The sequence below is a fragment of the Amblyomma mixtum genome, chromosome 10 (genome assembly GCF_055824585.1).
Source record: "Amblyomma mixtum isolate Tamu chromosome 10, ASM5582458v1, whole genome shotgun sequence".
Taxonomy (NCBI): domain Eukaryota; kingdom Metazoa; phylum Arthropoda; class Arachnida; order Ixodida; family Ixodidae; genus Amblyomma; species Amblyomma mixtum.
In genome coordinates, this window is record NC_143021.1 from 120,797,622 (window position 1) to 120,824,058 (window position 26,437).

Genomic DNA, 26,437 nt, shown 5'->3' on the forward strand with positions numbered 1-26,437 from the left:
CTCATCCGCCACTATGAGCCAATGGCTTTTCTGCACTTCACTTCACTTTACTTCACTTTATTCACCTTAAAGACCCCCTTCAGGGGGTATTACATAAGGGGTGGGTTAATATATTCAACAATAATAAATACATGTCATTGCACTATGATACAAGTGGTTACAGCGGATAAGAATGAAGATGGGCACGTGATGGCGGCAACATCGGCGGGGAGGGCATTCCAGTCCACAATGGTGCGGGGAAAAAAGGAACCTGAAAAAGTTGCAGTGCGCGATAGAGGCCGGGCGATCTGAAACGGGTGTGCAGTGCGGTGAGATATGCGGGTCGGATGAGAAATGTAAGGTGTCTGATTCAGAGTGCTATGGAAAAATTTGTGGAGCAAACACATGCAGGCGACGCGACGGCGAGTTTCAAGGCTTTCGAGACCGGAATTATTCTTTAGAGATGAAACGCTGATTGTATATGAATATGCAGAATGAACGAAGTGAATGGCGCGGTTTTGAACAGATTCGAGGGCATTTGTTAGGTATATTTGGTGTGGATTCCAGATGGGACTGGCGTACTCGAGTTTAGGTCTACTAAGGGTTATGTAAGCTAGAAGTTTCACGTGTTGCGGTGCATGACGAAGATGACGTTTTAGGAACCTTAGAGATCTGTTAGCAGATGATATGATTGTGGTAATGTGTGTTCGCCAAGAAAGATCGCTACAGAGTGTTACACCGAGGTACTTGAACGATTGGACGCTTTCTATAGATGAGTTGGCAGCTGTATAGGGGAAAATAAGGGGGTTGCGTTGACGGTGAAATGAGACGAGTTTGCATTTTTTAGCGTTTAGTGTCATTAGCCAGAGGTCACACCATTCATGGACGCGGTTGAGGTCATTTTGAAGAGCCACTTGATCAGAAATGTTAGTAACGGTACGATAAATTACACAGTCGTCGGCGAATATGCGGATGTTACACGATACTTGTGGGGCCAGATCGTTAATATATATTAAGAATAAAAGCGGGCCGAGCACAGATTCCTGCGGAACGCCGGATGTTATAGGAAGAGTGCTTGAGTTGTGATTGTTAATAGAAACAAACTGAGAACGGTTAGCTAGGAATTCTTTAATCCAGTCTAGAATATTAATGTGCAAATTTAAAAAGGATAGTTTGAGTAATAGGCGTTGGTGTGGTACCTTGTCAAAAGCCTTCGCGAAATCTAAAAATAATGCATCGGTCTGTAGGTTACGGTCGAGATTAGCATGCAGATCAGAAGTGAAGATTGCCAATTGGGTCTCGCAGGAGAGTCCCCTACGAAACCCGTGCTGAGCTGTATGAAAAAAGTTAGAATCGAGGAAGTTTATGACATCGGAATAAATGACATGTTCCATGATTTTGCAAGGCACACTGGTTAAGGAGATGGGGCGGTAATTCAGTGGAGAGTCCTTTAGACCTGATTTGTGGACCGGAATGATCCTCCCAACCTTCCAGTCATCCGGTAGCATTCCTGCTGAAAGCGATTGCGAATACAATAATGAAAGGTATATAGCTGAAATGTGTTTGGTGTTTTTCAGTATTTTGGAGTTGCTTTCGTCCACTCCAGCAGCTGATGAAAGTTTTATTCTGTCAATATGGTTAGTTATGCCTTGCACTGTGATGTCAAGGGGTGGCATTGTTGGTAGTGTTACAGTAGGTGGAGTGGGTAGTGATGAGTTTGTTTCGTCTGTGAAGACGGTCGCAAAAGCACGGTTAAATATTTCAGCACCTTCATCATCAGTGGCTTCCTCACCCGCGGCGTTTGTAATGGGTGTGTTGCATGTTGCTTGGGGGTTTATTATTTCCCAAAACCTCTTGGGGTTATTGGTTAGGATTTTTGGCAGATCTTTTTGAAAAAAGGCACGTTTGGCGGATCGAACTGCAGCATAATATGTTTCTTCAGCTGTATAGTAGCGTTCCCATGCATCGGCACTTCGATTCCATTTCACAGTATTATAAAGTCGTTTTTTTTTTCCTTTCTAATCTTTTAAGATCGTGTGAGAACCACGGTTTTTGGCGGTTTGCACGAAAGCTGATACAGGGAATGAATTTGTGTGATAGTTCGTTTATCTTGTTTTTGAAGACTGACAAGTTATCAATGAGAGTCCGGTGATGGAATACTGATTGAAAACAAGGCAGAAAAGCTTCTAGTGCGTTATTGATTGCTTCGTAGTTTCCTTTATCGTATAAGCGGATGGTTTTCGTGAACGTGTGGCGGGAGGTGGGGGAAAACTTGAACGTGGCATGAATAACCTTATGATCACTGACTTCGCGCAGGTATGTAATTGATGATAAGCTTTCAGGGTCGTTGGTGAGTATTAAATCTAGGATGTTTGAAGATTCGTGCGTAACGCGAGTCGGTTCAAGCACCATTTGCCTCAAGTTAAAATTTAAACAAACATTTACAAAATCTCTAGCTTCAGAGTTACCTGCTGTTAGTGGGCCTACATTTTGCCAATCTATACTCGGGAAGTTAAAGTCTCCAAAGAGAACAACTTGTGCAGTGGGGTATTTCTTTGTAATTTGGTCTAGAGAGTCGTTTGGTTTAGGAGCGAATAACGTGTTGGTGTTAGGGGCCCTGTAGCACACGCCAAGCAGAACGGTTTCCGGTGAAGCGCTGCATTTTATCCATAATATTTCTAGATCTGAAGTTATGTTAACAAGGGAGCACGAAATTTGGTTGTTAATAGCAATAAGAACACCTCCTCCGCGTTTGCCCTGACGATCTTTACGATAAACGGTAAAATTCGGTAAGTCATCTAAAACTTCATTATCACTGACGTCGCTTGATAGCCACGTTTCCGTTAGGATTAATATGTTGCTGCCAGAAGATAAAAGGAGATTAGACAAGGCATCGCGCTTTGGAAGGAAACTGCTTACGTTGGTGCAGATTATAGAAAAGGAAAGGTTAACTCAACAGTTAGTCGGCGGCTGCATGCGCGCTTTCCGACGGCGAAAAGAATCCTATGGGATTTCTTTGACTGACTGCGTAGCTTGGTCAAAAATATACCGTTTCGGCCCCATGTGCAGCGTTTTGTAACGGAGGGAAAATGGTGCAGACTTGGTCCTAGCAAAGGCCACAAGGTGTTTTCGTGCGTTTCGAACGGGTAGAGAAAAATCTTCGCCAATGCTGAAACCAGTGTCTTTAAGCTTAGTGCCTTTCGAGAGTATGATCTCTTTTGTTTTGAATGATGACAGCTTCACTATTATTGGCCTTTTGCGGTCATTGCTGTGGCGGCCGAGGCGGTGTGCGCGCTCTATTTCTTTAGGTTCTATCACTAGGTTGAGGGTGTCAAGGCAGTGTTGAATGATTGTTTTTTCTGATTGGTCATAAGACTCTTTTTCATTTGGGTCCGGAAGGCCGTAGAATACCAGGTTGTCTCTTCTCGAGCGATTCTCGAGATCGTCCAGACGCGTGTTCAAATAAAAAAGCTGCTCTGTCGTTCTATCAGCGTTTGCTTGAAGTGTTTGCACTTCGGCTCGAAGGGTGGTAAGGCACTCGCATTGGGTTTCGAGGTCAGCAATCCGTTTGCTTAGGGCAGATATTGATTCATCAGTTGCTACCAGTTGACTTTTAAGGCCCTGCACTTCAGTGATAAGTTGTAACTGTCCGGAAGACAGCTTTTGTAATTCAGTCATAATATCATCAAGATTAAGTGGTCCCGGATTCGTTTCAACGTCGCCCGACAGTAGTAGTAGAGCGCGAACGACATTTACACATTCAACAGCAAGTTCAAGGCAACACTGCGGGCTCGGCAGCTGTACCAGGCAATAGTTGCTAGTTTTCTTAGCACAAGTGTTTAAATATCTTATCTTCCCACCTGTTGCCATACGATTTCCTGAGGCGCACTTGATAAAAGATTTTACTCTGACCTTCCAGAGCATCGAAGGATGTCCAGCCCGAGTCCCCCTGTATTGCCTAATTTGCGGTTCTGACGCGGGCACCTGGCACTGATCAGGAGCGCCACCGGAGGTCAGCGAAAATGGGCGTGGCAGCCTCTACGCTTTCGAACGTGGATGTGCACCAAAGAAGACGTGATATCGGCTTCTGTGAGGCAATGAAGAGCAGCGCACAGCGTGCAATCGGACGCCATAGACGGGCACTCACCCAGGCTGGCGGCTGTAAGGGCGGCGAACACCGCCCAGTCGGCGACGCGAAAGCTCGGAGGGGGGTCCATCCTGGAGACTGGCCGGAAACAGACGACGCGATCGGCAGATGCGCGCATTCCTGGCGGTCGCATTTCACGCCTGTTCGGAGCGTCCCCTTGGCACTGGCAAAATTTATGCCTTCGCACGGATGCGCGTGACAGGCAGATAACGTCGCGCACAGTGCGACAGGCGAGCGGTCTTCATTATCTGCGCTGCTTCAATTTCGCAAATCGGGTACCAGGTGGGGAAGATGCGCATGTAGTGTGCAAGTGGCAACAAGGGACAGAAGACCCTACCGTGATTCTCGCGAGCCTTAAAATCAAGTGGAAGCGTTTTTTTTATTTTTTTAGACTTAGACGAGATTACTAGATTGGAATGCGGAAGCTTGGAGGTAAAACAAGTGCAGAATTTTGCATTAGTGTTTAAAAGGCTGGCGCAATCGCCGACTAAAGCCGCAGTGATATGCAGGCTTGTGATCACAACTTTGTGTTGTGGCAAAGAGTTCGCTGATGACGTCATAATGAGGTTTGGTTTAGTTTGCTTTATGGAGTTTAACGTCCCAAAGTGACTAAGGCTATGGGAGACGCCGTAGTGGAGGGCTCCGGAAATTTCGACCACCTGGGGTTCTTTAACGTGCACTGACATCGCACAGTACACGCGCCTCTAGAATTTCTCCTCCAAAGAAATTCAACCGCCGCGGCCGGGATCGAACCCGCGTCTTACGGGTCAGCAGCCGAGCACCATAACCACTGAGCCACCGCGGCGGCTCATAGCAAGAATTGTTCTGATATACAAGCGTAGTAACTTCCTGTTGCTAAATAATGATTTCATGTTTCAACGTCACTGTCTGAGCATATATATGAAGACATAATTTATTGAAATATGTTCGCGAGCATTTTTTTTTTGCCATCGAAAACCTCTTGAAATCATGGCATGCCATAGCTATGGCCACGCCCGACCGGCAGTCGTCTGCATTGTCAGCACGTGATTGTCGGAGTCTGTTGCGTCGGTGTTGCTGTGTTGCAACAAAGGACTTTTCGCGTCCTGGACATTAGATGACACACTTTTTTCAACAATGCTCTTGAAAACGTCGACCTAAATAGTTATCACGGGCTATTGTTGTGTTTTTACATCGCAGTGAGCTCCTCATATACGACGTAAGACACGTGGCGTACGTATGGGTGGTTTGTTTACGAAAGTAAGGGGGTGGGATTGGGGGTCATGAGGGGCCAGAGAGCACGAATGAATACAGCATGCGCTCATTGCAACTCCAGAAAACGAGACGGGCGCGCTGGCGCCAACTGACCTCACCTGCGCTTCCTGCAGATATCAGGGACTTCGGCTGGTAGCGAGGCTGGCGGGTCCTGCCCACAAGAGACCGCCTTGCGGCATGCGGCGTGGCGCCCTCCGCCCGATGGCCGCAATGCGGTCTCTTAGAAACATTGCGGCACGCAATATTCGACTGTGTAGTGGCGCGCACCTTTTGGATACTTGTGTCACGGATGTTTGTGACCCGCCTGGAAGCGCGTACTAGTTCACGCGAACTGTTTGCAAATATGCTCTTGTGTGTCGGCATGTTCGTTTTGTGGCGGCAGCGCGGAGTGGCTTCCTTAAATGGTCGTCGGCAAAGAGCGATGTTTCCGATGTTGCAGCGCCTCCGCACGCGCCTCTTTGAGCAAGCATGCGTGGACGCACTGTAAATGAGCGAGGCTGAGTTTCTGCGCAAATGGTCGACGTACTTCATCGCCCTGCGCGGCGGTCGAGTGTCGGCCTCATAACTACCTTACTGACGTGATCAGTGCAGCGGCACTGCGCATGTGCTTGAATGATCTGACCTTTTAGTTCAACCGTTTTGTTTTGTATTTTTGTTTCTTTCGAAAAAAATAAACTTCTCTTTCCATGCGCTCATTGCGCGGAGCAGTTTTAGGCCAAAGTCTTGCGCATTCGTTACTCTGACAATTGCAGATATATGTCTATGGGCGTCATGAAATGCATTGCACGACGTATTCTTGTGCAGGAGCGGCACGGCGCGTGTTTCAAATCCTGAAAGGGCTTTTCGGATGAGCGAGGACGACCGTTCCTTTAGCCTTCTTGATATTTGGATTGCTGACGATGATTGACAAGCCACAAAATACTCTAAACATGTGATAAGTTGGTACATAAGAGAGACAAATTGCCTGCCGACTCTGGAGCATCCTTTAATTTTCACTTTGAGAAAAGCAGTAGTATTTGAGGACGTCCAGTTTAATGTTTTTTTCTGCAAGCACTAGAGATGTATTGACAACCAGTCTTGTGTTCTCTTTTTAAATATTTTCAAATTTGCTTGTAGTAAGGAATGCAGTTATCTTTGTATCGAGCCTTTCTCTGCCAGGCCGGTCTTGGTTTGAGTCTAGCCTTCATGTCTTCATTCCTTATCTTGCCCTGGAATGAACAGTTTCCTTGCTACTCCATCTCTTTATTAAATACTGCATGCCGAATCACCACGTGTTCCGAACAGAAGGCGCACCATATAGCAAGAGGCCCTGTTGGTTTTTGAATCCATACCTGCTTGTATTATAGGTACACTCTTCTGTAGAACTTACATTGCAACCATTTCGGTTCGACAAAATCCGCAGATGGGATTCCGCCGCAGTGGCTCAGTGGTTGGGGCGCTTGGGTGTTGAGCCGGAGTACCGGGGTTCGAACCGGCCACAGCGGCCGCGTTTCGATGGAGGCGAAACGCAAGAGGCGCCCGTGTACTGTGCGATGTCAGCGCTAGTTAAAGATCAATTGAACATCTCATACTCAAATGTTATAGTATCCATCCGGATGTCGATGCAGGCTGAGTCACTCTTCCTGAGGCCATCGGGTTTAATGATAACAATGGTAATATAAATAAATGTGGGGTGGAAGTTAGCAAAAAGGGATGGGAAGATTGGTGGCTGAAAAGCAGTTAGGTGACATAAGGTTAGAAGTGCAGGAAACATTAGTGAAAGAAAATGGCGAATTTTAACGACATTTTACAACACAGTTCAACAAGAATAAATAAAAAGCAGTAATTGCCATCATCCAGTTTCAAAGGGGACGCCCGTATTTTACATCCATCGACGCTGTGTCTATGGGAGTGTCTTCTGCTATTCCTTCTTTTTCTATGCTTGGATGCCTTCGCCCATCTATTTACATGTGCCGTCGAATGCCTTAACTTAAGCTGAACTCTAGCAAAAAAATGCTTTGCAAGCTTCCCATGTAATTTCACTCATTCGGTTCCTTTATGCTCGCCGAATTCCGAAACCTCTTCAGTTGCGCTCTAAAGCAATATTTTTCGCACAGGCAACCGGGAAATGGCGGAAAAAGAAGATAGGCATTCTTTGGGGCACGTTTAGAAGATTGCAGTGCAAGCGTACTCAGAACTGCCCACACGAGGGATCACCGCCGGGAAAGCGCTGTTTCGCCGATAAAGGTTTTGACTGACGGCCGGGACAATTATCTAGCTAGAAAAAAGAACACGTCATATGTGGAGGGTGAAAGGAACATAGAAAAGTAAATGAAGACAAAAGCAATGCTGTCCTGATAAATGAAATCACTCTCCCTCACTGTGATTTATGGCTGAGGCATGTGGCCTTGTTTTTTTTTTCCTTCTTATGTGGACTGCCTCAATGATTTTCCGTGCTACGTGGTTATCGAAAGCTATGGCTGGTGACGTAAGCTGGCCTTTCTGGCTCCTGACTCATCGCACTCTGTCTCACTGCCACGGCGGCCACGTTACTGGTGACTCGCATTTCGAAGCGGCGCAGAACGAACGGATGAAACAAGACGGAGACGACGCTTCATAACGCGTAGCGCTAGAAGCTGCGGTGCTCGCGATGGTTGTGGTCTGGGCCACCGGAAAACGAAGCAACTCTGCGCTGGTGCTGGCTCGAATTGCGCTCGTCGCTGCTTTGTGTTGACGATTTGTTTTTTCTGGCCACTGTTCCGACGGATAATTTCAGAACGTTTTGAGAATTGCTCGCCTTTATGCTCGGCTTCCGGTCCTTTGCACATTCCGGACGATATTCCTCTGAGTTTTCCGCAAATGACTCTCGAGCTACTTGAAAGCACCTCACTCCAACAATTATTCGCTACCATGAGCTGTTTGACGGCACTTTTCTTCTACACTCTTGACATGGTTGTATTTAGTCAACTTTGGGAGCTCTTTGCAAGCGTAAGCCTTCCAATAGGTTTCCCTCATGTAGTGGGAGGCGTGTTTCCACATGCCTAGAGAAAAATCCAGCGGGCACTTTGGCTTTCTCAAGTGCTGCAAGGCGAAAGCTTTTCCTGGCGTCGTTTTTTTTCTCATGTTTTATTATTTTATTTTATTTTGTTGTTTTTGGTTGTTCTTTCTTTTTAATTTTTAATTTTCTTATTTTTTCTTTTTTATTCTACTTTATTTATGAAACGCGTGCATTAACTACTTGCGCCTTTATTCATACCGAAACCCTGAGCCTCGGTGGCGGAGTGGTAGCGTCTCCACTTCAAATGCCAAAGGCCCTGGTTGAAATTCCCAACCTCGACAGAGTTTGTTTCTCAAGTAGCGACGCCGAAACGTGGACACACTTGCTAACATTCCTTGGTCACTACAGTATGAGGCATTAAAGGCTTTCGCCTTAATATGCAGAACAGTGGTTCCACTTATTTTGGAGCTACTAGGTGGACCGGCTACATACGATAATGACACAGAGGACGTCCATTGTCCAGAGCGAGGCCTTCGCGAAATTTTGTTAACAAACGACGAGTAGATATGAACTTCTGGAAAGTGAAATTTTGGGTTAGTTGGTAAGTCATGACTTGGAGAAGGGCTTATCACGAGAGACATAGCGCTCATCATGTAACGCGCTCAAATCCTTGTTTCTTTCACACTACGCCAGTAAAGTTGTGCCGGTGGTGTTGGTCCGGTGGTTTCCAGCAACTGGGTGCACCGCTTGAAGGGCTTCTCGATGAAGTGACTTCCAGGCGAAGCGATTCACGGAGAAACGAAGAACTTTTATACAGGCTATTTACAGATGGGTACAAGATTCAGTACGGTCTAACTATCCGCGGCCGGCCTAGCCGACCGCCTTCACAGAGGCGAGGGACACCACGTCCCAACAGTCGAACTGGCGCGCCTTGCACCAGCTCTCAACGGCCGCTACTCCGCGCTCGGCCCGACTGAGCGCCTGACAGCTACGAGTAGCTAGAGCCAAAAGCCCTCGGGCGCGGGTCTCTTCACGAGTTCACCCCGATCCCGCGCCCCTTTCCACATGCCAAATTTGAACTGTGTTACAGCTTCCTGCCTGACATCAGTTTTAACGAATAGGAAAGCTCAGAACTGATGTCAGGGTTTTTCCCTCACCCCGAAATTCCTCCCTACGTGGCTGCGCAATCCTCCGCCAAGTGGACCGGAGGCGCGCCAGACGTGTGGGGACAACGGACACTTTCAGCTCCTAACCGTGCTGGCCTAGTATACCGCCCGTCGCGTAACGCGACGAAACCGAGACCGTTCTCGCTTGCTTATGGCCGGCGGCTTCTCCCCCCGGGAGGCAGGATTCCGGGAAGATGGGGGACAGGAGCCCAAGGTCGATGTCGGCAGAGAGCCCCGCCATCTGGAGTGGCAAGGGAAAACGCAAAAACGAACGGGGAGACCAACCGAAGAGCATGGGCGTTCGAGCCGCTCCTCCCCTTCCAACGGCACGCACTAAAACAAAACAAACAAAACGAAACAAAACGGGGCGCGCAGCCTAGTCCACTCTCTTCTCGCGGAATGTTCGTAACACATGTACAAAAAGAGGCGGCAGCGTGCCGAACCCTACACCTTCCCCCCAAGACTCGGCTAATCTATTAAGAGATAAGCCGAGGCAACAAACAACAAAAAGGGTTCGGCAAGTATAGCAGTTCAGTACATCGGCACGAGTAAGCCACAGGAGCCTGTGAACCAGCATGCCGCGACATTTCGTCAGACACTTCACAGATACATGCTACAGCGTCCACTAAACAAACACGCACAGAAAAGAAACACTTTCGCTGGGTTGAATCAGGGTGTGTCTCTTAAGTCCAACAAGTCAGTGTGCACTGTTCCCTGGTCCAGTTTCCCAGCGGTCACTGCGGGACGTCAGCAGGTGTACTATTCCAACAAGCGTTGGGGATCCCAGACAAGGCATCGGCGTTACCATGGTCGACTCCCCTGCGATGCTCAATGGTAACATTGTAGCGTTGGAGCGCCAGAGCCCAGCGCGTAAGCTTTATTCTTTGGGGCACGCTGCCTTTTAGAAATGAGAGCGGATTGTGGTCAGTGATGGCTGTCACGGTGGCGGCAAACACCTACGTCTCAAACTTTTATTTAATGCCCAGAATAACCCGAATTCCTCCCTCTCGATTGCAGCCCCCCGCATTTGCAACGGTGTGTCTGGCGAAGGCTCTCGGCGCCTCAGTGCCGTGGCCAGAAAGCTGCACTAAACATGTGCGCACTGCTACTGCCAACGCGTCGGTAAAAAGCAGATACGGCTTTCGCGGGTCCAGAATGGTCAGTGAAATCGCCTCGCGCAGAGCTTTCCTTACGGCATTCAAACATTTCGTAACAGGCAAACGCAGTTAAGGGTGGACTGGCCCCGGCCAACGCGACCGACGATTTCGGCGGTGTTCTCCCGGGTCGAACACCCGCACTTGCCGTTTACGACCGAACATCCCTGCGGCACCGGCAGTGCGCGCAGTGACGATATTCCTCTTTCGCAGCGCTGTTTTTGCTTCAATTGTGACACCGGCCGTCAGCGCACTCAGGCCGCGGGTTGTCACTCTAGACGCACTTTTGTGCGCTGAGGGCCCTCTCACGCACGGCATTCTCAGCTTAAAGTGTGCCGGTGTTCCTTTGTTCTGGCCACTGTGACTGACGCATTCCCTGTCACCACTACTGCACTTCCTTTCATCTGGTAATCGCTCTGCTGCCTTATTGTTTGTACCTGCATTAGCTGTCTCAGAATCAGCTCTCAGCAGCTGCGACACGGGTTCCTCGTGCGCCACCGCTGCTACTGAGGTCGCTGTTTGAACCACGTCATCGCTGCAACAAACCTGATGCACTGTTTCCACGTCGGTGGGCGACAAGAGCTCCCACGGGACACCAGCGCCTGTCCAGTCACTCGTGTCCTCATGCTCATGCGGTTCAGCCAAATGTCTTCCACGCCCTCACGCGCGTCGGCTACCTGGCCACTTTCGACGACATCTTGCATGTCACCCAGCACGCTCAAGGGGCTCATCTCAGTACAGGCAGGTCGGGATTGCTGTTCTCTTTCAGCCTGAATGTCCGACTCAGCTACATCCGGCAACTCTGCGTCAACACTCTCTGAAGTACTTGACGGGACACCCCATTCCACTCGCAAGCTCTCAATTTCAACCGGCTTCATGCCGTCGCGACCAGCCCGCTCATCTGCAGCATTGCTCTGCGCCTTACTGACCTCTCTATCTGAAGGGGATGATCGGCTCCGAGTTCGCTCTAGCTCATTACCGTCAGCCATCCGCTGGGGTAGGGTTTCGCATTCGAACGCCAAGACTGGCTCGGCGCCTTCGTCTGGCCCTGATTCATCCGGTCTGTCTTCACCTGGCGGCGACAGAGTTCCAACAGCCTGCACGAGACCCTCGCTGTCCGATTTGCGCGTGTCGTGCAGCTGTTCCCATGCGTCTGCCGAGATTAGACAATCGGCGTGCGTGAGCTTGTCAGTGAGCGCACACGTCACCGGTGTCGCATCGTCCACGTTTTCAATTAAGGAAGCACCTCGATACAGCTTCAACGGAACAACTGCCAGCTTCGCCTCTACTTTTTCTCCGAAGGCGGAGATGAGATCGATTGTCCCATTTGGGGATACAAACTCCTCAGGTACAAGGCTTTTGCGCACTACGGTGATATCTGCGCCGGTGTCCACAATGGCGCTGATAACTGCCTCCCGACAGCTGATTTTAACGTCCCTGAGCGTTGGCGGCGTGGTTTCCATGGCATGGGTGGACACGCGTGCCGTTAGCTTATCCTCGTGCGGCGGATGCTCTCGTTTGTCAGCTGGGTTCTCACGATCAAATGGGCAGTTCGCGACCACGTGCCTCCAGCTCCCGCATCGGAAACAGCCACCCGATCGCGATGCCTTTCTCTTTTCTCCTCCTGGCCTGACTGCAGCCCTTACGTCTCCTCGTTCTGCCCCAGGCTTCTGCGCAGGTGGGGATTCCGTCCTCGGTTTTGGCCGGTTGTCAAAACCCTTAAAGCTGTCGGCTTTCCTCTGTGCGCTTCCCCTCCCGGCGGCTTCCTCGTACGTCTGTAGCAATGCGGCTAACTCATCGGCGTTCAGCCAGTTTTCCCCCTCGCGCAGCTTGACATATCTGAGTGCTTCCTCTGATAGCCCCTCCTTGAGCTGGTCGGCGACCAATAGCTTAAGTAGTCCGTCAAAAGACGACACACCTCGAGACCTTAAATAAAAATTTAAGTAGCTCTGGACGCGTGTGACAAAACCCTTCCAAGTTTCTTCACGTCGCTTGGTGGCCCCAGAAAACCGCCTCTGGTACTCTGCAGCTGACAGTTTCAACTCGTCTAGGACCACCGTCTTTAATTTATCGTAGTCCCTGTGCTGTTCTGCGGTGAACCGAGTCGATAAGTAGGTCACCCGTTCGGCCAGCACTGGGAACACAAGCTGCGCCCAGTGTTCCTTCGGAACGTTGTAAGCCCTGAGCGAGCATTCCACTGATTCAAACCAGACGGGCACTTCACCGTCCGCAGGCAATTTGGGGAACGCGCCAGCGAGTAGCTTAGCGTACTGCCTCAACCGTTCGTCTTCGGAAGGCGCAGCATTCTGGCTTCGAGCACGAATGATTTGCATTTCAAGCTCTAAGGCTTTTATCTTTTTTTCGTACAATTCCAGCTCTTTATCAATGTTTTGGCTACGCCGTGGCCTCGACACCTCATTGCTGCCCTTGTCACCACCGTCCCCACTGTCACCATTGTCACTATCGCTGCTCATTGTGGATGCCTTGTCGGGGTTAAGATGCCCTAATGGGGTTGTGATTAACTACGTTCGCCGTAGTCAAACAGTGACCGCCAAGAAAAAGGAACCAGGGAACTCACTCGGAGCTGCTCGCAGTGTCCTCTTTTCGGGCAACAATGGAGTCGACCTCTTAAGGTGCCGATTGAAGCCGCTAGCTGCTGCCGTTGCTCGGGGATGCCACTTGGCGTCCGCTGAAGGTCGTGTCCGCTTCAATTTCCCAATTGCAGCCGTTGATCAGGGATGCCACCCTGTGTCCGCTGAAGGCCTTGTCTTCGGCGTTTCACGTCCGATGCTCCTCGCACCTTCGTACCCTTAGCCTGTCGTCCACTCGGTATCTCGCCTTGGATACCGAACTTCGTCCTCTCCTGGGGGCCGCTGCAGTGCACCAGTACTGTCGACTGCGCCAGTAAAGTTGTGCCGGTGGTGTTGGTCCGGTGGTTTCCAGCAACTGGATGCACCGCTTGAAGGGCTTCTCGATGAAGTGACTTCCAGGCGAAGCGATTCACGGAGAAACGAAGAACTTTTATACAGGCTATTTACAGATGGGTACAAGATTCAGTACGGTCGAACTATCCGCGGCCGGCCTAGCCGACCGCCTTCACAGAGGCGAGGGACACCACGTCCCAACAGTCGAACTGGCGCGCCTTGCACCAGCTCTCAACGGCCGCTACTCCGCGCTCGGCCCGACCGAGCGCCTGACAGCTACGAGTAGCTAGAGCCAAAAGCCCTCGGGCGCGGGTCTCTTCACGAGTTCACCCCGATCCCGCGCCCCTTTCCACATGCCAAATTTGAACTGTGTTACAGCTTCCTGCCTGACATCAGTTTTAACGAATAGGAAAGCTCAGAACTGATGTCAGGGTTTTTCCCTCACCCCGAAATTCCTCCCTACGTGGCTGCGCAATCCTCCGCCAAGTGGACCGGAGGCGCGCCAGACGTGTGGGGACAACGGACACTTTCAGCTCCTAACCGTGCTGGCCTAGTATACCGCCCGTCGCGTAACGCGACGAAACCGAGACCGTTCTCGCTTGCTTATGGCCGGCGGCTTCTCCCCCCGGGAGGCAGGATTCCGGGAAGATGGGGGACAGGAGCCCAAGGTCGATGTCGGCAGAGAGCCCCGCCATCTGGAGTGGCAAGGGAAAACGCAAAAACGAACGGGGAGACCAACCGAAGAGCATGGGCGTTCGAGAACGCCGCTCCTCCCCTTCCAACGGCACGCACTAAAACAAAACAAACAAAACGAAACAAAACGGGGCGCGCAGCCTAGTCCACTCTCTTCTCGCGGAATGTTCGTAACACATGTACAAAAAGAGGCGGCAGCGTGCCGAACCCTACAACGCCCCTCTTCAAATCATGACGAGTAGAAATGTCCAGCTGTTCTTGCACGCAGGCTATTCGAATATGCAAAGTACGAATGCGATTGTCGTCGTCAGTCCGCTAGCATATAAATTTAAAACAAACTAAGTTCAAATACGCTTCCAAACTCTATTCTGAGTGCTATTCAGTCTTGTATTCTGGAGCACGACCGGTTTTTGTGATATCTGCATTCAAATTTTTGAAAACATGACGACGAACTTCGCTGAGCTCCTTTGTGATGCGAGGCAGCTTTTGGGTACGGCTTTGTTCTAAGGGTGTGCAAAAAGTACTTTTTCAAGGACGAGCCCAATACGAAGTGTGGAGCTAAAAACTGAATTGAACACGGATCAGATAGCGGATATTTGCTACTTGTGTGAATATTCATACAAAATAAGGTATCGGCGAAACAATGAAGCGCTGCGGCAAAGTGCTATAACTTACGTAATTACAGCCGCAGCTCTTAAAAGACGCAAAATTTATCTTCACTTGGGAGTTGCTCACGAAGTCAGTATATACACTGTATTGCCGTGAACGTATACGTACAGCAAAATCATCGTCTGCTACGCCACATTTCAGCACATGAGACGGGTATGAGCCATCCCTTTCACGTGACCGTGGGTTTTGTGCTTAACCATGTCTGTTTCTCTAACAAAAATTATTTGCGAGTCTTGTGTCTGTGTCCGCGATTCCTTATTCGTTTCGTCCTGTCACCACGTAGCACGCTTTCAGCGCAGTAACAAAATAGTCATGAGCCATTGCATCGAGGTTTTGAACATCAATGCATGGTTCGCCGAATCTGTCTGAGCCCTGCCCCGTCTTCCATTCTCGGAGGCCATGTGTCAGGAACTCCGCTACACGAACGGAGTGTGTCGCAGTGCTGACACCTCCATCTCGTGCATGCCGGTCGCGGGCGCATGGTACGCGGCCCTTATAAAAATGGTCTATAGACAGTCTATAGACTTCTTATTGACTCTATTGGCTTGCTATAAATATTGCTTTTTGTCTATTCATAGCCTATAGACTGTCTATACTACTAAAAGTGTATGGCCATAAATTTATACAGTGTGTATAGACTGTCTATGGCATTTGTATTGCCTATAGACTTTTGTCTATAGAAAGTCTATAGACTTTATAGGTAGAAGTCTATAGACACTATATAGACTGTCTAAGACTTTTTTTTGTAAGGGGGCGTCGGTCTGGGCCCAGCTTTGGTACACTGGTGAAAGAAAATTACGACGAGCTTTGTCCCAATCGACTATTTGCGAAATGCACAGCGCCATCTCTTGAAGCTCCAAGAACTAAGCCCACTATGTTGGCTCCTTCGAGAAAACGAAACTGCTGCCCAGAGTTGCGTAAAGACGGCTGCGTTTCGCGTGAGGGGTGGAATGCCGACACATTGTTGTCCTATCTCTCAGCGAGGATACTGCGATGCGTGACAGAGCAGCGCGCGTTTCAGTTTCTTGTTTGTTATCTCTCAATGAACACAAATGGCAAAACAAGACATGTGTAAAGGTGCCGATCCATTTAAAGCCCTTGCTTTATGCGTTGATTTTTAACAAACCTTATCAGGTGTTCTGTGTTCATATTACTATACGAACTGGACGCGTTGCTGTCTGTGTTTAAAATGAACAGGAAATTTCGTGTATTTCTTACCTCTCCGTTAGCGCATAGCCGGCTGCACCTAAACATATCGACGTGTTATTGAAACGAATTTTTTCGCCCGGTGTACACCTTTCTGTTCAATCAATCAATCAATCAATCAATCAATCAATCAATCAATCAATCAATCAATCAATCAATCAATCAATCAATCAATCAATCAATCAATCAATCAATCAATCAATCAATCAATCAATCAATCGATCGATCGATCAATCAATCGGTCGGTCTGTCAAAGCAACTTTATTTCGCAACTTTACAAGGCGAAAAAGGTTGCCGGAGAAAAAGCTACTACACTGCACCTTGACTGGGCTCCAGCCACCTATCTGCAGTGGACGCGGCGAAACTATAATAAATGAAACAGAAATACATTAGAAATAAAACGCGCAACGGAAAGGACATATTATAATAAATTAATGAGGACTTAGTAAAGAGAATGTATGTGATAATAAAAGGGGACGCAGCTATGCGGTACATCAGTTCTACAAGAGCATTTAAAAAGAAAAAAAGAAAAAAAATCCAGCAAATGGTCTGAAAGGATATTGAACCATACTGACGCAGTACTAAAGCATACTAAAAGACATATTAAAGAAGAATAAATGCATATATTAGAGGAAAGGTGGTTGTATGATAAGAAATACCGCACAAAACATAAATATGGAATCGTGGAATCGTCACTTATACATGAACAAGTGTCCTTCAATTTTTAATGGAAATAAACTTGTCTTTTTTTGTAAACGTTATGATGCCAATATTCAGTGTGTAATAGTGGTTAACGTCGTAGGCAATTTATGCTGAATTTTCTGTAGTCCGTAGCGTGTGCGAGAAAAACGGACATGCCAAATCGGTTGACAGCGAAAAGCATATGTTCTAGGAGTGTGCCCAAGATGTGCAATGTCAAGAAAAACATGTAGTCTGCCTTGAATCGCCTTCTTGCACGAACATAATAGTGTGTAAGTGTACAAGTCGAGAACTCTAATGGTTTTATGGTTTGCGAAAAGAGGCTCAGTGTGTTCTAAATAGGAAACATTTGATATCCCGCCGACTGCCCCTTTTGCATTACAGTGAGCTTGTGTAAGCTTTCAGCCGTAGTGTTACCTCAAACCAGTACATAATAATAGAAATTAGAGCTGAACAGGGCATAATAAAGTAATCACCGAATCGTCACCGGGAGAATTTGTCTTTCTTTATTCATTATGCCAACTGTTTTGCTTAATTTAACCAATAACGACTGAATATGCTGGTTCCAGGACATACAGAGTCTGTTCGGAAAGTAGTAGGACTGGTTTTTTCCTGGGCGAACGGGAGGACGAGAGGCGGTCTGCGCGTGCAGGATCGTTGAAGGGGGATATTGGGAATGCTGAGGAAAATCGCCAGTCGGCTCTCGGCCGTTGAAGAGAGCAGGTCGCTTGTACTGTGAACCCCTGTCGAAACGTCTCGTCACGCAGAATCATGGAGCGTTTACCTAATCAGCGATACGCGATCAAACTTTGTGTAAATCTTGATAAAGCCGGCAAACCGACTCACGACATGATTAAGGAGGCCTACGGTGACGCTGCCATGGGTAGACCAGGTGTTTTTTGAGTGGCGCAAGCTGCTCCGAGAAGGTAAGAAAAGAGTGGAAGACAACGACCGCTCCGGACGCCCTTCGACCAGTAAGACCAACGACCAATGTGTAGCGAGTGAAAAATTTACTTAACAGTGATCGCAGGATGAGTATCAGAATGATTGCTGATGACTTGAGCATTCCTCAAACCCAAGGTTTTGAGATCGTGACAGAAAACTTAGCCATGAGGAAAGTGTGGGCGAAGCTGGTGCCGGGAGTGTTGTCAGAGTAGCAAAAGGGCAAGCGAAAAGCGATCTGCCAGGATCTTCTTCATCATGTGAATGAGGACCCCGATTTTTTGCCCAGTAAAAGGCGGCAACGCTGCCTCAGTCCCCCTACAGCCCCGACTTGGCCCCGCCAGACTTTTCTCTATTCCCGAGAATAAAAGCGACGCTCGAGGGGAAACATCATGGATCGGTAGAGGCGGTTCAACAGGCCGTGACGAGGGAGCTAAACAGCATTCCGGTCCAGGCGTTCTTGGAGGCGTACGAAAACTGGAAAACTCATTAGCAGCAGCGTGTAGGTGCGCAAGGGTGATACTTTGAAAGATTCTAATCGTTTTTACTACTATCATGAATAAAGTTTATTTAAAAAAATGAGTCCTACTACTTTCAGAACAGACCCTGTATGTTCATTAAATATTACACCAAGATTGGTTTGGTTTATGGGGCTTAACGTCGCAAAGCGACTCAGGCTATGAGGGACGCCGCAGTGAAGGGCTCCGGAAATTTTGAACACTGGAGTTCTTTAGCGTGCGCTGATATCGCACAGTACACGGCCCTCTAGAATTCCGTCTCCATCAAAGTATGACCACCGCGGCCGGGATCGAGCCCGCGTCTTTCGAGTCAGCAGCCGAGCGCCGTAAACACTGAGCCACCGCGGCGGCTATTATACCGAGTGTTATCGCACTTTTTTTCAGTCGAAACAATGTACGGGCCAAAGATAATGGATTGAGGCACTTTAACCGACGTTCCAAGCGCACGAAAGAGAACGCACTTTGGTTGGTTGGTTGGTTGGTTTATGGGGTTTAACGTCCCAAAGCGACTAAGGCTATGAGAGACGCCGTAGTGGAGGGTTCCGGAAATTTCGACCACCTGGGGTTCTTTAACGTGCACTGACATCGCACAGTACACGGGCCTCGAATTTCTCCTCCAAAGAAATTCAGCCGCCGCGGCCGGGATCGAACCCGCGTCTTTCGGGCCAGCAGCCGAGCACCATAGCCACTGAGCCACCGCGGCGGCAGAACGCACTTTGTTTTGGGTTCGTTCCGCGTCAGGAAATTGCCTTGCACCATTCGTCTAAACTATGGCAAAATGCACCTGCCTCGATAGAGACGTGCGCTAGATCTTTTCGTACAAAGAGTACGGAGCAATCATCTGTGCAGATAAGAAATTTGCTAATTTTATTTATTTGTACTATGTCGTTGATGTAGAAGATGAATAGAATAGGTCCAAAAATACTTCCCCGTGGCACCCCTGATAATATCTCTTTGAAGTGCGATTTGTGTTTTCTTATCTTGGTATATTGCGATCGACCTGTGAGGTATGAACGAATTAGTTCCAGCGCTGCTCGTCTGAATGCATAAAGTTCTATTTCATCCAGTAAGATGGCGTCATTTACTGGGTCGAAAGCTTTGCTAAAATATAAGTACCACCCCAGTGTCATCAATGTACTTTCTAAGTTTTCTAATATCATTTCTTCTTGGACCAAAAGGGCACTTTGTGCGGAACGACATTTCCTAAACCCAAATTGATGATTATTAGGAGGTTAGAACTGCAGAAGAACTGAGGATTGGGCGAGTTGGTGGTGATCCATTGTAGAAAAAACCAGCGCTTGCGAACACGGACAGACGACAAGGGAAACAGACTGACGACGCTGAACTTACAACTGAATTTTATTCATACGTACGCAGTCAATTTATACATTTACACAGACATGCGCAAAGACACCTTGTCAAACCCGGATACACTGTTGCCACTCACAAGCGTAAAAATAAAGAAAACAAAAAACACAAAACACAAAAAACAGAATCATCCATTCAAGGCACGTGTGTCATTGCCTCACCCTCCCTACCCAGAATGAAGCAGGCTCATTTCCCTCCCTTACAAGCTAATCGAGGATTTGCTTGCGCATCCCTCGCCCTTCCTGATGATGTGAAATGCTTCCGCGATCTCCCTCGTGCGCTGATCATGATGTACAAACAACACTTCCGTGTCAACAAAATACGGAACACAATCACACGTGAGGCAGTGTTGTGCTACATTTCTATTATCTCTGCTGCTGACCGAATTGGCGTGTTCTGTGAGGCGAATGTTGATACAACGGCCCGTCTGGCCGATGTACACACGGCCGCAAGACAAAGGGATAAGATACACCACTCCCTTCCTACAGGCAACGTACTTGTTTCCATGCTTAACTTTGCAAACATTCTTACTATCCTTCCCCTCGCGTTTCCTCTGCACTGCATCCCCTACTTTTGCTAGTTTATTGGGAGCAGAAAAAACCAGGCTTACTCCGTATCGGGCCCCTACTCTCTTAAGCCTGTGAGATACTGCGTGAATGTACGGCATAACTGCCACATTTCTTTATTTAGAACCTGTACTAAGTTCTGAGGAGTGGCCCGATGCCTTCACCTTTTTGGACATCTTTTCAGCACAGGACACGATAAGGGCCTCCGGGTACCCTGCATCCCTGCACCTGCTTGCCTGCGTAAGGAAGCTGTTTCCCATCCTATGGTGACATGATTTAGTCACAGCCATACCAAGGCTAGGAGGTTATGTTTGCCGCAAAAACTGTCAATTCGAGCATTAATCACCTTTTCAAAGCCACTCGATAACACAGGCGCAATTGAGACTGTAAGATAGTTAGAAGAAGTGTTTCTATCTCCACCTTTATGGATTACCCTTACCATAGCTACCGGCATGTTGTTTGGAAAAACGCCAGTAAAAATTGCTACTTTGAAGATATGCGAAACGACAGGAGTGATCACATCTATCACATACTTAAAGGGCTTAATTTGTAAGTCGTCTGCATCCCGACTATGGCTTTACTTAAGGCTTTCAAACATCCTATCACTTCTGCAATAGAAGTAGGCTGAATGACGGTAATGCCGAGATCGCGGAATACACGTTGCAGGAACAGAAGCGTTCGCTGTGTTACCTCTACGAGCAAAAAGCTAACGCAGTTCACGAGTTTTTCTCCTTCAATATGGCATTATCAACGACAAGGGGATCAATACAATTTGAAAGTGTTTCGGTTCAATATTGCATTTAATTTCTTCCAAATAGCATCAGAAAGAGTATTCTTCTTTTGACTTCCTAATTTCTTTTTTTAAGCTTATTTCTATAGCACTTAAATTCTGTGAACTAACTGGGGTCGCTAGACTGAAGAAACGACTGAAACATCTTGTCTTTGAATTTGATCATTTTCAGCAAGTGTAGTCCAACCCACGGTTTTCTCGATTTTTTACTCTTCCAAAAAGTTTTAATTGCAAAAGAGACATAATAGCACTGCTTGAAGAGTTCCAAGAACTTGTCATAAGACGCATGGGCATCTGTAATCGTCACTACTTCGCTCCAATCAATGTGCAATTCGTTTTCCCCCTAAAATTCCAACGTGAGTCTTTATATATATGGCGATAAATTATTTCTGCGGCTTCAAGTTTCTGGATCGTTAAGTTGGCAGTCTGGCATGTTACTGATTCATGATGGAAATGTACAGCGCCAATACAGACGAGGACACAGGGAAGACATATAGAACACATTAGCGCTGACTTGCAAAAATTTATTTTCAACCTGGGACCAGTATATACAGCTGAAAAAAACAGGGGCAAACATCACGCATGCGCAGTACGCGACACATTCATAGTTGACGCAAGCGTAACAGCTCTTTACCAGTAAGAGCAATAGATTGCTTGGCCGCACAGGGCCCACCCAACTGGTTTATCATTTCAGCCTCTATAATCTCACGAGTCAGTTGGCAGCAGTTTTTGGCGATAACACAGCAATCCTGATAAGCGGGCTGGCACACGAGCGCTTGATCTGAATCGCTATCATATTCATCTTCGGCGGTTTTCTTGCACTTGCTGCAGTGTGCGTCCAGAAACCCTCCTCGCTGTTTGGCCACATCGTTGCAATGTTCTCGGAGGCGGTCGTTCAAACACTTACCCTTTTGTCCTCTTCCCACATTTAAAAGGTTTGGTCTGGTTTAAGGGGGTTTACGTCCAAAAGCGACTCAGGCTATGAGGGACGCCGTAGTGAAGGACTCCGGAAATTTCCACCACCTGGGGTTCTTTAACGTGCACTGACATAGCACAGCACACGGACCTCAAGAATTTCGCCTCCATCGAAATTCGGCCGCCGCGGCCGGGATCGAGCCCGCGTCTTTCGGGTCAGCAGCCGAGCGCCGTAACCACTGAGTCACTGCGGCGTGGCTCATTTCGAAGGAATGCTGTAGACAATAAAATGCGTACACTCTACGAACTTTGTTCGGGGCTTCTTCTTGCCGTTCGGATTCTTCGAAAAACTGGGCCTGGACAGTCTGCACAATTTTTGCAGCTTGTCGGGGGCAGAAAAAACAATTTCACGTTGCTCCGTTCGCCGATCTTTTTAAGGCGATGAGTCAGGCCATCAATGTACGGGATCACAGCAATCCGTTTTGTGGAAGGCGGTGGTGACGTACCAGTATCTTTTCAGCACAGGCGCTTAAGAAGGTTTCCGCGGCACTGATAAAAACATGAGTAGCATACCCCGCGGCTCTGAGACCAAGGATCAGTTCATTGAAGCTAGCAGCCATTATCTCAGGACTAGATTTACAAAGGGCATTTTCCAGGCATACCCCTACAATGCCCCCCTTTACCATTTTGGAAGGCGCGGAACGGAATGGAAGGAGTGGCTTGTTAGCGGGTCGCTTGTACTTGCAGTAGATCTGTGCGTTGCGAAATAAGTAGCTCATAAATTGATTACTGACGACAGAAGACATCTCAGGCGTAAATTCTAGAGGCGACAAGCCTGCGCGTAAAAAGGTCAGTGTGTTAGTAGCTAGTACTTCAAAATAGTCCTAACTACAGTCGAGGAATAATAGAAAATCATTAGCATACCGGAAAATTTTGTTTACTTTAAAATTTGGTAGGCAATTAAAAAGGGCCGTGTCAGGATTAGCTAAATAAATCACTAAGAACTGGGGCAATACAGGAGCCGATACAAATTCCTTACCCCTGCACATAGGGCTGGACTTCCCATTGGATAAAAGTTGACCGAAGATAAAACCAAAGAAGTTCTAGGAAGCCACTGCCGGATATCCCAATTAAATTCATAAAAGCTACATTTCCGGATATATGAGTATAGTCTTTTACACAAGAGAGCAAGCTTGACTGTGGCAGCAAATAGAAAACATCCTTAATGTCTACAGAGACCGCCCTGAGGTTCTCATGAGGTGAACGTTCACAGTTAAGGCATCCACAACTGCAAGGCGGCTCCGAGAGTTCTGTGTCCTTGTGGACCAAACCACCGCGCACTTCTGGCATCTTCGGGAGCTTCGTCCAGCCCTCCCTGAAAAACGCTCAGTGTCACTTGCTACTATACATGAACTTGAACAAATCGGCTTGCCTCAGGATGTACAGAAGGTACTCGCACTGGGACCAACGTTCGCGGTCCAGCAGAGGAGGTCAGCCCCGGAGCTCGTGTCCTATGTCAGGTAGGTGGCCCGGTGTGCCTCCGCGGAGGAATCCCTGCGCTGGGTGTCGGATGGCATGGGCACGTTGCATCACTGCAAGCAACCTGTACCTAAGGTCAAGCACGTTTGTCCTTTTTGAAAGAACGCGGCCTTTGCCCTCTAACGGCTGATAAGGAAGGGAGCTTTGCTATGCTGTCACACGGTTTTTTTTTAAGTTCAAGGCTTTAGAAGTTGTTTCGAATGCTTTTAATCCCTTCAAGAACTTAGCTATGTCAAAGGTGAAAACTAAAGAAAAAGAGCTGTGTACTAAGCTGAAGTTAGAAAAAGTTTGTAAGAATATATAAGGAAGTCGCCGTGATTTTCTTGAGATCTTTTTTAGTGTCAAAACGCATAAGGTTGACACCACCTTCAGGACAATGGTCTCAGAAAAATGGCACTTGACAAAAGTCCATTGCCATATTTTCAATAAAAGCTCGACCTGTTAGGTATTTACGACCATTTCCAAGTTGAGAACTCTGAAGCCGTCTTGAATTACCTCGAGTGTTCACCTCACAGGAACCTCAGGGCGTTCTCTGTAGACATTAAGGATCTTTTCAATTCGTTGCCACAGTCGAGCTTGCTCTCTTGTGTCCAGGACTGCATTGATGTATCCGGAAATGTAGCTTTTATGAATGAAACTGGGATGTCCAGCAGTGGCTTCTTAGAACTTCTTAGGTTTTATCTTCGGTCAACCTTTATCCAATGGAAAGTCCAGCCATATGTGCAGAGGGAGGCAATTTGTATCGGCTCCTGTATTGCCCCAGTTCTTAGTGATTTATTTTTAGCTTATCTTGACACAGCCCTTTTTAGCTGCCTACCAAATGTTAAAGTAACCAAGATTTTCCGTCATGTTGATGAGGAGGAGGAGGAAGAAGAGGGAAGGCAGGGAGGTTAACCGGAAGAATGATCGGTTTGCTACCCTACACGGGGGAAAGGGGTGAAGGGATAAAAAATTAAAGAGAAAAGAGAGTAGCAGAAAGTTGAAGTCCCTCTAAAAAGTCATTGTTCGTTGATGTCACAGCCTGTCGTGCAGGGCAGAAGTTCGCTAGAAGCGGACCAGTGCCTTGGAGGCCTTCACCGCCAACCATCGCCGCGGACAGTGGGCGAGAATCTTCATTTCCGTCAGTGGCCGTGGATGCAGACGCTCCAGCGCACGGCTGAGAGACTACCTTTCAGCGCTGTAGGCAGGGCAGTCACAAATAATGTGGGATATAGTCTCGTCATACCCACAGATGGCACATGCAGGGCAGTCAGCCATGCCGATTAAGAAAAATTAGTGGTTGGTGAAAGCTACCCCGAGCCACAGGCGACACAACAAAGTTTCTTCACGTCGTGGTAGGCCGGATGGAAGCCGGAGCTTCAGATTTGGTTCCAAGGATTTTAAACGTGAAGTGGGAAATTGGCCGGAATTCCACGCGGCAAGCGTGATGTCCCGCGCGAGTGCGCGAAGCCTGGCCGCTGCGTCGGATTTCGAAATGGGGTTCGACACAATATCACCGTCGTGGTGAGCATTTCGCGCCGGTAGGTTGATAATTTTCTGGTATGCCTTGAGTGTAGTTAGGACTCTTTTCAAGTACTAGCTACTAACAGACTCGGTGGTATCTTTTCAATACACACCTATGGGGTATAAATGCAAAGGCTAGCGAAAAGGGTTAAACTTGAAACTGAAGACATTGCAGCGAGCTATGGAACAGAAAATGGTAGGTTTAGCGTTATGCGACAGAAAGAGGACAGAACGGGTGAGGGAACAAACTACAGTTAATTGCACCCTAGTCGAAATCAAGAAGAGGGTATAGGCTTGGGCAGGACATTTAATGCGAAACCAAGATAACCGATGTTCATTAGGGATAACGGACTGGATTCCAAGAGGACGCAAGCTATCAGGAAGTGGCAGAAAGTTAGATTGCTGTCAAGCGGGCAAGTTAAGTGCACTTACGGGGAGTGCGCTTCGGCATCCCGAGTGAGACTTCGGGCTACACGGCGCTAAACGGGAAAGCAAAGTGCACTCGTAGTAAAAAAATAATTGCGACAGAAAATGAGCGGAATTTCTGAACAGGACGATGGAAAAGAAAAAAGACGCATAATATTTGATTGCTTAACGTGATAGCGCAAATAAAACGAGGCTCAACAGTTTTTAACGATGAAAAAAAAAATGAAAATAGCAGAAAAGCCAAGGCCAGCCTAGACTATCCAGAATTTCGACAACAAACAAGATGGCGGTGGCAGCGATGTTGCATCTGATCACGTTTACTTGTTTTGTTGCTTCGCTTGTAGCTATAACCTACGAACTTTTTTCTGAAACAGTGTTATAACCCGTAAAATAAAGTTGTAAGTACGTTTTATGCATTATAAATTTTGTACCATTGGAACCGCTGGCGTCGAGGCTACGCACTCGGCCAGCACAGTGTGGTCCGTGAACGCACTCCTAGCGGAGTGCACTCTCCCGCGAGTGACACTCCACTTGCGTCGTTTAGATGCGGCAAAGTGTACTTACAGCGAAGTACACTCTCCATAAGTGCACTTAACTTGCCCGCTTGACAGGGGTATTAGGTGTGCAAATGGCATTAGGAATTTATGAATACAAGGTGGCCTGAGCTAGTACAGTACCAGGTTACACAGATATCAAAGAAGCGGTTGCCCAAAGGCTGATGACGATGGTGATGATACCGCACTGTACTTCTGTTTGCTTGCATTTAAATTCCTTCTCATTTCCTTCCTCCCACTATCCAGTGTGTCTTTTTTGTCATTTTTATATTTTCTAAGTGGAGCAAGTATATTTCTTTCACGCAACCAAACCAGCCTTACTTGCTGTCTCGAGTACGCCAATGCGTCTGTTCATTCTCATCTTCTGCAGGATTTTGCTTTCACGCATACACATGCAACTGGTGGAGGCTACGAGCAGTCATCATCATCATCATTATAATTTATTTTA

The 26,437-nt window shown here is 47.8% G+C and overlaps 1 protein-coding gene across 1 annotated transcript; it reads right to left on the reverse strand.

The window, feature by feature from the left end:
* Nucleotides 1-2,982: 2,982 nt before the first annotated feature.
* Nucleotides 2,983-4,196, reverse strand: LOC149326796 (uncharacterized). The gene is made up of 2 exons (XM_089564676.1): nucleotides 4,127-4,196; nucleotides 2,983-3,839 (listed from the first exon to the last, which is right to left on the reverse strand). The coding sequence occupies exons 1-2, from the start codon at nucleotides 4,194-4,196 to the stop codon at nucleotides 2,983-2,985; spliced, it is 927 nt and encodes a 308-aa protein (XP_089420802.1).
* Nucleotides 4,197-26,437: the final 22,241 nt, after the last annotated feature.